At 34.6% G+C, this 12,834-nt stretch overlaps 1 protein-coding gene across 1 annotated transcript in view; it reads right to left on the reverse strand.

Moving 5' to 3' along the window:
* Window positions 1–12,834, reverse strand: part of SLIT3 (slit guidance ligand 3) — a 524,002-nt gene that overhangs the window by 469,780 nt on the left and 41,388 nt on the right. Inside the window, exons 2-3 of the mRNA XM_081937040.1 lie at window positions 5,990–6,061; window positions 1,781–1,852 (exon numbers count right to left, since the gene is read on the reverse strand). Of these exons, the coding sequence (XP_081793166.1) occupies window positions 1,781–1,852; window positions 5,990–6,061 (144 nt within the window). The remainder of the gene's footprint in view (window positions 1–1,780; window positions 1,853–5,989; window positions 6,062–12,834) is intronic.

The following is a 12,834-nucleotide window of genomic DNA, read 5'->3' on the forward strand; positions in this document are numbered from 1 at the left end:
GCTTTTGGCACCACGGGCAAATTCAGCATTTACTGAAAAAGAACTACAGAACTCAAATTACAACTGCTTGTAAAAATAAGCTTTAGTGTTGGAGGGATCTTATGAATCACTGAAAGCATTTCAATATCAGCAGGTAGGTATAAGCTCCCTCGCTCCTCATATTGTGCTTTACTTTTACCCTAATGTAGTGTCTCTATTCTCTATCCTATGAGCAAAAATCTGTCGCATCCCTTTCCCTCTCCACCTAAATTATTCCAGTCATCTCCTCTTTGATTGTCTCACCATGTCCATCCAGCATTTTTTCTCCCAACCAGGTGTACTATATTATGAGCTTGCTCCTTATTAAGGTGACCAACCGTCCTCCTTTAGGGAGGACAGTCCTTCTTTTGTAAGTTCTGTCCTCCCTCGAAAAGTGTCCTCCTACATGTCCTCCTTTTTGATATTTGAAGGCTAATCTGTTGCGCGTTATGTGATGTATTTTATTAAACAGTTTTTAATGGTGTTTTTTTTACTTCATCGCAAGTATATTGAACAGATATTGAATCTTGTGTTAAATTTTTATCTAAAGAAATGCTAGACATTAAAATAGACGACAATTGTCTCTTTGAATAAATTAGAAGACTGAATGTATATTTAAATTCTGAAAAATTAATACAATGGGAAAATCAACATGTTGAAATTGATAAAAGATGGGTGGATATTTTCAGCCATTTCAAAAATGAACATATTCCATGTGAACATGTATTTATACTTGTTCAATTTATGTTGTGCTGCCCTGGAACTAATGCAGCAGTTGAAAGAGTTTTTTTCAATTGCCAATGATTTTTCGACAAGTGAGAAATCGAGATTGAATGTTGATACTCTAGCTGCAGCACTTGCCGTAAAATTCAATATGAAGGATATTTCTTGTTCAGATATTTCCAATATATTGTTAGAAGATGATACATTGACAAAAAATATTAATTCAATGGAAAAGTACTCATTTAAATAATAATTAACAGGCATGTAAGCATAATTACAATATTAAATGTTGCAAATGTTTTTATTATGCATATATCATATTTTAGTGTATTATTGTTGCAATGAATAAAATATTTCTTTTATTTACGATATATTTTTTCCAATTTATTTGTCCTCTTTTTCATTGTAAAAAAGTTGGTCACCTTATCCTTATACTTCCCAAATACAGTATAAAGTTATATATCTTGACCTTTTTATAGCTTTCTTTGTTTCCCCCAACTATAAAGTTCTGTCTGGTATATCCTTACTTATCTTCTTCAATTCAAATGCTTCTTTACACCCTCACTTTTACTTCAGTTCAGAAGACAGTATAAAAGTGCACCCCAGAATTCAAGGCTACTTCTCTTAATGTGATGAAATATTTCCTTGTGACTCTATTGCATAGCAATTAGACTGCCATAGTTATTGTGTCTTATTGAAATTTAGCTAGTAACTATACTACAGATTGCTTCCCTGTTTACCTCTGCCATTTCTTTCATCATCTTCTTTTCCTCTATATTCATCAAATTTTAGATTAGGGCTAAGGCCCACCCTCTGGTGCTTTGTAAAGTACTATATATTCTCATAAGAAAATAAGAAAATATTGAATAGCTATGCTTTTAACAAAACACAGTGCATATCTTTTCATATAATGCTAACAAGCTGAATTTGAACCTTCGAAGAATGAAATATACTTTGTCACCCACCACATTTCAAACACACATGCATAATGTTACCACCTCTTAATTAAAGAATGGGTTTAATTAAAGATAACACTTACAGTCGTTCTAGTTGCTTTAGATCTTGAAATGCTCCACGTTCTATCATGCTAATTAGATTCTCTTCCAAATGCCTATAAGAAAAAATTTCAGTAGTGTTAAAAAAATAACCAATTGGAATTGGAAATATAAAACATTTTCGCTTCTTAAAAGTCCATCTATCACCTCCTCTACAGAATGCAGACAAAGGCAATGTCTTTTCAGGATTTAGTTTTTCTTTTATATGTAGTCACTCACTATTCTTTCTATCATAACACTGTATGACATAATTAGATTGAAGGTTATTGAATAGGTTATTGAATATAACACCTTACTTGGAAGTAACTCTGCTATTCAAACAGAAATGTACTTATGAGTAGCATCAGTGGTGCAATTCAGCCGGTTCTATCTGGTTTGGGCGAACCAGTAGTGGTGGTGGCGGGAGGCTGCGCCCACCCTCCCGGATATCATCATGACCCGTTTTTGACGCTCTGCGCATGCACTTAAGCTCCTGCATGTGCACAGAGGTGGCGTGTACGAGCGAAGCAAGCGCGCATATGCACACGCTCACATTTGCGAACCAGTAGCAAAGGGAAGTTGATTTCACCCCTGAGTAGCATATATAGCTTTGTACTGCAGAACAATAGTTATTTAGCTTGGACATCCATATGTGGGCTCCAAAAATTCAAACAGCCACCTATTTTAGCAATCATCCAGATTTTTGCAAACTGTATAATAATTTATCTGAATCTGCTACTTTAAAACAATTGAATAGGACTTCAAACACTTTATTTCAATACAAAAGCTATCTTAACAAAAACATTATTATATTTTATTTATACAGTACATCATATTTAGAAACTCCCTCATAGAGTGACTCTTGGTGATGTACAAATAAATATTATAAAAAACAGTTAAAAAGAATAAAATAATTAAAATTAAAAAGTCAGAGGAAGGGCCTTAAGGCTGCCTCCTTTTCTGGGGGGGCCAACCAAATTGTCAGAGCCATGTGTTTAAGCACTTATTTAAGCCAGATGGGGGTCCCATCTTTCTCTGGGGGGAGAATGCTCCCAAGGATGGGGGCAACAACAGAAAAAGCTCTCTTCCTTGATTCTGCCAGTCAAAATTCTTCAGCTAATGGGATTTGCAAAATACCTTCCATGCCTGACTGAATGGGATAGGTGAATGAAGTGGGTGAAGGTGAAAATTAAATATATTTTATATCATTATTATATATGCAATGTATACATTTAAAAGGAAATTTATATTTTATATCAACATATAAATTTTTGATATTATATATAAAATTCCTTTTAAATGTATTCAGGCAATTCATCAAGAAATGACTATAAAGATAATTCAAAGACAACCCCCTTTCAGAGGCCATTATATGAATTAATGTCTTTCTAGACTGTTGGACACATTGTAATAAAATTGTTACAAATTACCATCTCTGGTGGCAATGTACATTTAATTACTCATTTTGATTGAAAAGTTTTTCAGGAAACTGGGAAGGCTGCAGAGCATTTTGAAAATTAATTGTGGTGTAGCCTTAGTCAATGTTTCCAGAACATATAAAATGATGCACGTAAGACATTCATTTCATTTCTCTTGTTAGTTGCCTGATGTACTATAACAAAATACAGTAGTAGAAAACTAAAATGTAGCTTTCCTTCGATCAGTAGCTTTTAAAAATGTGGAAAATAACAATGCCTGGAAAATTAACAAAGCAGGAAAGCGTCTTGAAGAATCCTTTAATTAAAAGCTGTATAATTCAAATTTTATGTCTTTTATCTATATAAACAAAATTATTTTAATAATTACATAAATAAATTTTAATAAATTATTTCCATTTTTACAAATAGCTTTTTAGAGAGAAGTATTGAATAGGGAGATTTAATATTGTGTACCCCTCCTTGGGTGAATCAATATGTGTATATACTCCCAAACTATGTGCATGTGAGAATAGCTTTTTCACACATACAAATTATTCCTTATTGCCTGTCTGACTTTACACCTGAATTTCCAGACACTTAACTCTTAATTCTATTCTTAAATAGACTTGGCAGAAGATTCGCAGACATGCCTCAGCTAGATTAGAATCTTTAATGCCGACAGAATGAAGACATAACACAACAGTTGATTGCTTACTATAACACAAATATTCTAAGCTTTTACATATCAGTGTTCCAACATTCATATTCTGAAGTTGCTTTGTTCTGCTTTTCTGAGTTAACCAATACTTGATGGTCTAGGACATCTGAAATACATTTGCACAATGGTCCTAGAATTTCTGTTTCCTGATTTACCGAGTTCCATGTTGCCATGTTTGCTTAATCTGAAATTCTAAGCATATTTCTTTAATGTCCAAGTCAATCTACTGATCCAATAAAGCTTACATTAAATAAACTTACTCTGGGTAAAAATGTTTCTACATTTCTTTAGTGAACCTAGTGAAGCCACCCAGAGGTGCTATGTCGGTGAGATGGGAGACATTAAACTTTAATGACTAAATAGACCTTAATCAGTCTATCAAAGCATTAATACATAGTCACATGTTACTTTTTTAGATTCACAGCAGATGCTTTTCCTTTCCACAAAGTCGTTATAAATTGTCACTTATTGTAATGTTAAAAGTGATGGCCAGACATTTGTAATTTTAAACTTGAAAGATTCACGTCAGCCCTCCCAGAAAACACAACTAGGTGAACTAATTCTTCTTTATTTTAAGGCTATATTAACAGGCTAAAAGTATAAACTTTTCCACTTTTAACCGTTTGATCCATAAAGGTGGGCAATTCCTAAGTTTTTTTTCTCTGACCAGTAAGCCACTGGGAGCTTCTCCCTCTCTTGCCTGATTGTCTCCTAGGCAGCATCTTCTCCCCTCCTTCCCTAAGGTCCTCCATGCTTTCCATTACACCTATAGCTTTTTTCATAGACATTGGTATTGAGATGAAATGAATCTCTTTCTCTCACCATATCTAGGCAACATTATGGAAATATATCTGACCTGATACAAAATTTAGCAGGTTCGATGCGGGAAAACTCTGAATTGGATTTGCACCTTGCGTGGCCACTGTCAAGACTCTCTGTTTCAATGGGGCAGAGTATCTTCCCCTGAATGTGTTCCTCAGACCCTGGATCATATGATGACCAGCTACCTTTGAAAGGTTATACAGTAGAACCCTGGATCACAAACACTTCTGACCACAACCAAATCGGGTGCCGACCAAAAAATCCGCTAAATGTTTCTCTCTGTTCACGAGCACATCCTCGGGTGGTGATCAATCACAGCCATAGCGATTTCCCCTTCCGCACCTTTTTTTGGGGGGGGAGGTTTGCGCATGCGCAGTCAGTCTTGCTTCTAGTCACGACCAAATCGGGTCGAGACTGAAGTCTTGGAATGGAGGTTCCACTGTACAGGAGATTTTCTCCAACTAACAAATACTGCATTTATTTGGATAAATGGCCTAAATATTAATACATAGAACACTTATTCCATTCTCATAGCACCAACATGCTTAAAAATGTAACCTATAATTTATAACTTTTTGAATTCCTCGTACCTTACAAAACTGACTACATATTTCCATCATACATATACTATAGTATTGTGTGTTCCTTTATATATTTTACTACTGTTATCCTTGCACTCTATTCCATAAACTAAATATAGGTAGTCCTTGACTTACAACTACAACTGAACCCAAAATTTATGTTGCTAAGTGGGACAGTTGTTAAGTGAATTTTGTCCCATTTTACAACCTTTCTTGCCATAGTTGTTAAATGAGTCAGGTCAATTGTTCAGTTAGCAACACGGTTGTTAAGTGAATCTGCCTTCCCCATTGACTTTGCTTGATAGAAGGTCGCATGATCCCAGGACACTGCAACTTTAATAAATAGGGGTCAGTTGTGTCAAGCATCCCAATTTTGATCACATGACTATATGGATGCTGCAATGGTTACAAGTGTGAATAATGGTCAAAGTCCCTTTTTTCAGTGTAATTTCGAATAGTCACTAAATGAAATTATAGGACTACCTATAAATATGGAAAACTCAAGAGGTATTTATCAAAATCAGATGAAATTATGGGTAGTGTCTGAATGCACCAGTAGGAGACAGGTATAATTCAACACATGTTGTATAGTTGGCTATGTGCTCATGCCAAACACTTTTGCAAAGTGACAACACAGAGAAATTGTTTTAGGGGAATATTTCTCTTCATACTTACAGGACACGAAGATTCTTAAGTCCAGCAAAGTCCACTTTTGTAATCCTTGTAATATTGTTTCTGTCTAAGTCACTGCAAAAGAAAAATGAATCACAATTGATACATGTATCTACCAGGCAGTTCAATCATTTAAAAAAATATCATAGGAGTACCGCACAGCAAATATTCAAATAATAGCCTTCTGCTAGATTTTCAGAACCAAGATTTAAACTTCCACATTTCAAATATATAAAGAAGAAACCTGAAAAATAATCATGGCAAAGAGTTCAAAATGCTGAATATGATCACCTGACTAAAACTCATTGTCAGACCTGAAAACCATCGTTTACATTGGGCCTTCAGGCCTGCCACATTTTCTGCCGTGGGAAAATGGGAGAGGGGATTATATGGAGTATGGGTGATGTATAGTCTAAATAACATTCTTTTCTCAGAGAGTCAAGGGCACTTTGCCCTGCAGCTGTAATGGTGTGACTGGGAGGCATCTCCAGTTTTGGACGGTGCCTGATTGGATCATGTGATGGGTGTGTGGGTGCTGGGCAAGGATTTGAACTTTCATTTGGGTGGGGAAAACCTGGAAACTTTCATATTCAGGTTTCCCCAGATGTGCCAATATGATATCTCTAATAAAATGGAACTTTGAGGAAACTCAAGCCTCAGAGTCTTCTTTCATTGGGGGTGTTACTTGGAATCCTAACATTCACTCTCCATTGAGTCTAACAGTTTCTATTATATATATTTTGCAACTGATTGCTAATCACATGCCACATACCTTTCTTACTTTTACCTTTATATTTCTACAGACATTAACTTAGAAATAAAGTTATGTCAGCCAATGTATATAAGAATGATTTTATTTGCACGCAGCATTATTTGCATTTTTAAGAATCCTGGAAGAATTTTTCCCCCTGCATACTTTTCAAATTTGAAGCAAGTAAATATGTAATATCGTATAAGTAGCTTTTGCTAACAAATACTGTATCCATATAAACCTTTTAACACTAATACTGCAAAGTCATATAAATCCTCTTATGAAATAATATTCCTAATTTTCCCACAATGAGAAAGAAGAAGAAAATGTTAAACCTTGGGTGTTTTCCCAGATATAAGTCCAATTAAATTCATTGATGTTTATTCTAGGATTCTGGTCTTAATATACAAGATATTATCTGCAAACCTTCTATACTAATTGGCACAATATATCATGAATGAATATGATACAGAACTTGATGACTGTATTGTATTCTAGGCCCTTTTATTTAATTCTAACTAGTTGCTTTTTAAAATCATGATGGGATAGATTTTTCCTAGAAATCATAGGATTTTTTTTTAGTACTGTCTATGAGAGAAGTAGTTAGAACTTAGTGAGAGAAGTCAGTAGCAGTTCCACAGTGTTTCCATAACACCCATCCCATAACTTAAACCATCTTTTCCTTAGCATATTATTCCCATTCAGTTTTTTTAAAAATTGTGGGAGGATGTGAGAGACGGATACCCATCAAGTATAACAAAAATAATGTGAAAGCAGATGGGAACACAAAACCGCTAACTAAACTCAAGACTCCGAAATAGAAATTTAAGATACTGAAAAAATATGAAATAAACAATCCAATCTATATGATTACTCTTTATTTTCTATTTCAACGGGAATTGGCCTTGGGGAGCCTGGTTATTCATGTCTAATCTTGACATTAGAAAAGCCAATATGTGAAAAGCAAATCACTAGGCCTCCAATAGGAAGTTTAATTATGGAAAGTATTCCATTTTTTCACATTTTATCTTGTTTATCATATTTCATATGGCTGAATCAAAAACATGGTGTAAGTTTTCGAAAGACTTCAGTTAGCCTTGTCCAGTCTTCTTTTACATTTTGAGAAAAAAAGAAAACATTTCATGTGTTGTTAGATCTTCATCAATCCAGTTACAGCTGAAGAACATTATTTAATCAGTCTTCACATCTTGCCATGTATGAGCAAAGAGCTGAACTGCCTTTGGTGGTGGCTGAATTAATACACTACCTCCAGGACCTCATAAGAAAAACACAAAAAGCAATGGAACAGAATTTTCACAGCCTCTGACTAAAAATCACTGTCTTCTTCCATGAGCATTTTTCTTCATCTTCTTCAATTCCAATTAAACTGAGCCTCAGATCCTGTCCATCTGCTACGTCATCACTTCCTTGCATTTAAAATCCATTTGCCACTCCCCGAGGTTGTTTTTCCTTCTACCACAGAGCTTATCTTTTAGACAAAATGATTCCCCTTAGAATTTCTTACAAACCTAGGAATCTGGCTGACAGACACACACATACACACACACACACACACACACACAGTTCTCGAAATCTTGAGTTCCAGGCTACATCTGGATATGAAAGAACAATTTTAAAAGCTCCAAAGTAATCTGAAATAATTTAAATTTTCCACTTGTCCCCCAAATACTTGAGAAAAAGAGATGGAGAGGAAAGCAATTGGAATGGATTAGGACCCATCCCCTTCAGTTCACGTATTCATTCACTCACTGAAAAAAAGGAGACAACTCATTCATAGGATAAAATGAAGCCACATGAAGAAGAAATCCAGCACAGCTTGATATGGTCCCTGAGTTTCAAAAACATCCTCATTTTCTATTAGCGTGATGTTTCTAGCCTCTGCATTTAAAGGCTTGTTATCTCGGCTAGCTTTAACCTGAATACAAAATGTATTTTGTCTCTCTTATGTACACTGGCACCCTCTCTTAAATAAGGGCCCCTTATTGAAGAGATCCTTAAGGCTTCAGATATTTGATTAGCTTTTCCAGAAAAAAAATAGTCCTTTCACCTCTCCAAACTAATACAGCTTCCCTGGGACTTGGTGTACACCATCTGCATTTGGTTTCCTGACATTCCAAGCCTGGATGAAGGACCTTTGAAAGACACATATGAAAATAATCACAAGAATACCAGTGAACACACAATTCTTTTATTATGTATTTATAATTGGTTTTAATATTTGTATAGCGTTGTATCCCTTCATTTCCAAAAGGACTATGAACAATTATGTATGGCACCCTGGTTGTTTCCTCTCCTGACCCAATTACCTTTCATGGTGGATTTGAATAATATAATTTGAATGTTCCATTGATTTACAACAATCTAGAGGCTCTGTTTGGTCAGATTAATGCTTCACTTGACAAAAAAAATTAGACCTCATACATCAACTGACATTTTATGTCACCTGATAATCATTTGTTCCAGCCTGATCAAAGGATCTATCCAACACACCATCATGGGACTAGAGAATGCTGAACACTGCCCTCTGCTGGTTCGTCTGTTCAAAATCACATTTTAAATGTTTAAAACTACTTGAGTTCATGAACCTGAAATAATCAACGTGAAAAGTAAATGATTTGAATCAGTTGCAATATAGTACATTTTGATTCTGCTTTTGATAAACTACTGGATTTACAAGATTAACTGGATTTTTAAAATGAAAACAGTTGGTGCTGTAGGAAGTTGGTGTTTGCAGAACTGGATATTACCAAACAAGATAGGATAGGATAGGACAGGACAGGACAGGGTAGAGCTAGAAGGGACCTTGGAGATCTTCTAGTCCAGCCCGCTGCTCAAATAGGAGAACCATTACTATTTCAGACAAGTGACTATCTAATTTCTTCTTTAAAACCTCTAGGGATGGAGCACCACAATTTCTGAACGCAAGATGTTCCACTGGTTAATTGTCCTCACTGTTGGAAAGTTTCTCTTTAATTCCAGGGTGCTTCTCTCTTTGGTTAGTTTCCAACCATTGTTTCTTGTCCTTCTCTCAATTGTTTAATGACAGCTAAATTAAACTGAACTGACAGTTTCATTGACAGGTGCAATGCATTATGTCACAATGTTGACAGCTCTTTCAAAAAGTGATACCGAAACAGAATATAGATAGGATTAAATTATAAAGAAAAGAGTTTCTTCTTGGAAGAATCAATTGTATCCCAAGACAATGATTTATGTATTTATTCGTTCAGTTTATCATTTGGACCTGATCCTACAGTGTCTAGATATCATAGATGACATTATCAGCATTTCCAAATGTCAAAAGTTAGCAAATTGCGATTCTCTGACAGTAATAACTACTGTCAGAGAATCGCAATTTGCTAACTTTTGACATTGAGTTCATTGACTTCTTATGGCTATGTTTGTGAGGAATCTGATCAACCCCATTGGGAAAATTTAACTAAATCAGTATTATTGCTGAAAGAATTACATAACATTAGCTACTGACACCAGGACAAATGGGAGGAAGAAGACGGGGAAGAAAATGATAAGGGAACAGGCAGCTAGTTTCTTGGTGCTCCAACATTGGAACTTTTAAAGAAGAGAACCATTTGTCTGACATGATGTAGTGTCTCCTGCTTGAGCAGGGGATTGAACTAGAAGACCGTCAAGGTCCCTTCCAACTCTTTTACTCTATTCTGTGCTAGTTTAAATGTGAAGGAGAATTAGCAGAGTAAAATTGTGAAGACATTGCAGAAAGTTAGAATTATTTTGATGGTTAATGGTGAATTATAAACCAGAAGTTTATATTGGTTATATTGCTTATCAAAAGGACAAAACAGAAAACTGTCTATCCAAACAGAAGTTTAAAATCAGAGTATGTATGTCCCAAAGGTGCTTTTTCAAGAACCAAATGGACTTTATTTGAGTTTTTTAAAGATGTTTCGCTTCTCATCCAAGAAGCTTCTTCAGTCAAGAAAGCCCAGTTGCCTCCTGAAAACATTCAGAGACTGTGTATTTCAAACACACAGCATTAACTTTGACTTGCAGTTAGTTAGTTTTTTACGCAGTTTGCCTTGTGTATCGTCTCTAAAAATATTTTAAGGACATTTTTAAGTTGAAAAGTTGTATTTTGTAACTGTTGAAGGATATACCATTATCATCAGTAATTTTAATTTCATATAATTTTGCTTTATCGCTAAAGCGGCCATTCTAGTAAGATTAGATTGTTTTATTACCTTAGTCAGAAAAAAATGGCAGTCTTTTATAATCAGATTCAGAATACACCATAAAACATTCTTAGTAACAGAACTATGTGGTATTTGTAAATTTGCCAGTGTATTTAAGATAAAGTATTTGGTTTGATAATATATGGAGAAAGCTGATTAAGAAATATTAGTGTCAGATGTAGATGAACTGAAGATTCGTCTTGTTAATTAAGCCTTCTAGAACTGAAATTCAATTTCTAAAGGGCCCAAGGTTGCTCCCATCATTTGAATATAAAGGCTTTTTAACAAGTCAACACTGTTTTATGCATTTGTATTGTTTTCTAATTCTGATATCACAAGCAAAAGATTGGTGATATCACTTTTATTTAGCCATCTGTTCAGCATCTCTGAAATTCACAAGTGAAAATCTGTAGCCTTTATAGGCTTCTTCTAAAATATGAGGCAGAATTAGATCATTGACTAATATCAGTGCTTTAGAAATAAAACATTGGATAATTTAAATGTTAAGATCCACTTTTCCAAGGAAATTTATTTTCTCTTTTTCTACTTTTACTAAACATTATACACCAAACTGTGATTAAGTTATTTGAATAGCATAGCTATGCTACTAAAACAAACAGGTGTAAAAGAACACAAGCAGACATTATAAAGTAGTGATTATATTACTAACTATTTATTTGCTGGTTCATGCATATTAAGCCGCCCTTTAAGATTTTGGAAAGCCAAGCTAATTGTTGTTTATTGAACAAATCATGCTTAATCCAAAGGTAGTCTGGGATATGGAGCGCCTAAATCTTATATATCTTCCAATGTCCATTTTCTAGTAACCTAAATCACACTGTTGAAATTTCATTACAGCTTTATTTCTTTAAAATAACAAATATCCCCCCATGAATTTTATTTAATGTCTTGTTTCACACCTTTTAAGGTGAAGCTAGGTTGGATTAAGTTTTTTTTTACAATTTACTTGTCTTACATATTTGTGTGAAGATGTGATAATTTAAAAAGGCAATGATCAATTGATGATGTAACTGGTTTTCTCCGAAGTTTTTTACTTAGTATATTATCAAAGACTGCCATTAGGTCCATAAAAACAACATTATATATTAGTCCATAGTTATATGGCCAAGTCTAAACTTCTGTCTATGAACATCAAATGGGTAACAAGTTGCTCCCCGACAACAGTTTAGAGTATTAGCATCTGGGATCTAAATATATTATATATAATTTATATATTGGAAAGTAACAAAAGTTCCAGTTAATGTCATAATTTATCAGAATGTCTGTTATCCCTATTATTTAAAAATATGATTGATTTTTCACTAAACTTGAATTTTATTCATAATCTCTCATCTATTGTTCTGTTCCTATTTTCCTCTATGGTGAAAATTCAACTATTCTCTCTATAACCCAAGTAATCCAGTAGAGATGCCTTAAAGCATTTTCTTCTTACTGCTTTAGGGAACACCCTAAGAATAATTACTTTAAAACAAAGGTCTTAATATTTTCCAATCTCTGATAGCTGGAAAATCAATGGAAGATTTTATATGCAGATGGTATACTTTATTAAGACGCTTTTAATACCGTTTCAGCATCATCAGCCCTCATTCCGTTAGCGGTTCATATAGCAACAAAACATTTTGTGGTGGAACTGTAGTTTACATTTTACATACCTATTTCCCTGGCCTTGCTGATAAGGAAGAGAGCCTGTGGCTTAGTGGCAATTACATCGGCCTGGTATGCAATACAGCCCTGGTTCGAATCCCAGTAAGGGTATGGCTAGCTGATGAGAGCTAAATAGCTTGAAATGGATCCATACTAGTCTCCCTTTATTTATTTATCAGCACAAATACAACACGCACACACAC

This window comes from Natrix helvetica, assembly GCF_964273705.1.
Source record: "Natrix helvetica genome assembly, chromosome: 1".
In the NCBI taxonomy this organism is placed as follows: domain Eukaryota; kingdom Metazoa; phylum Chordata; class Lepidosauria; order Squamata; family Natricidae; genus Natrix; species Natrix helvetica.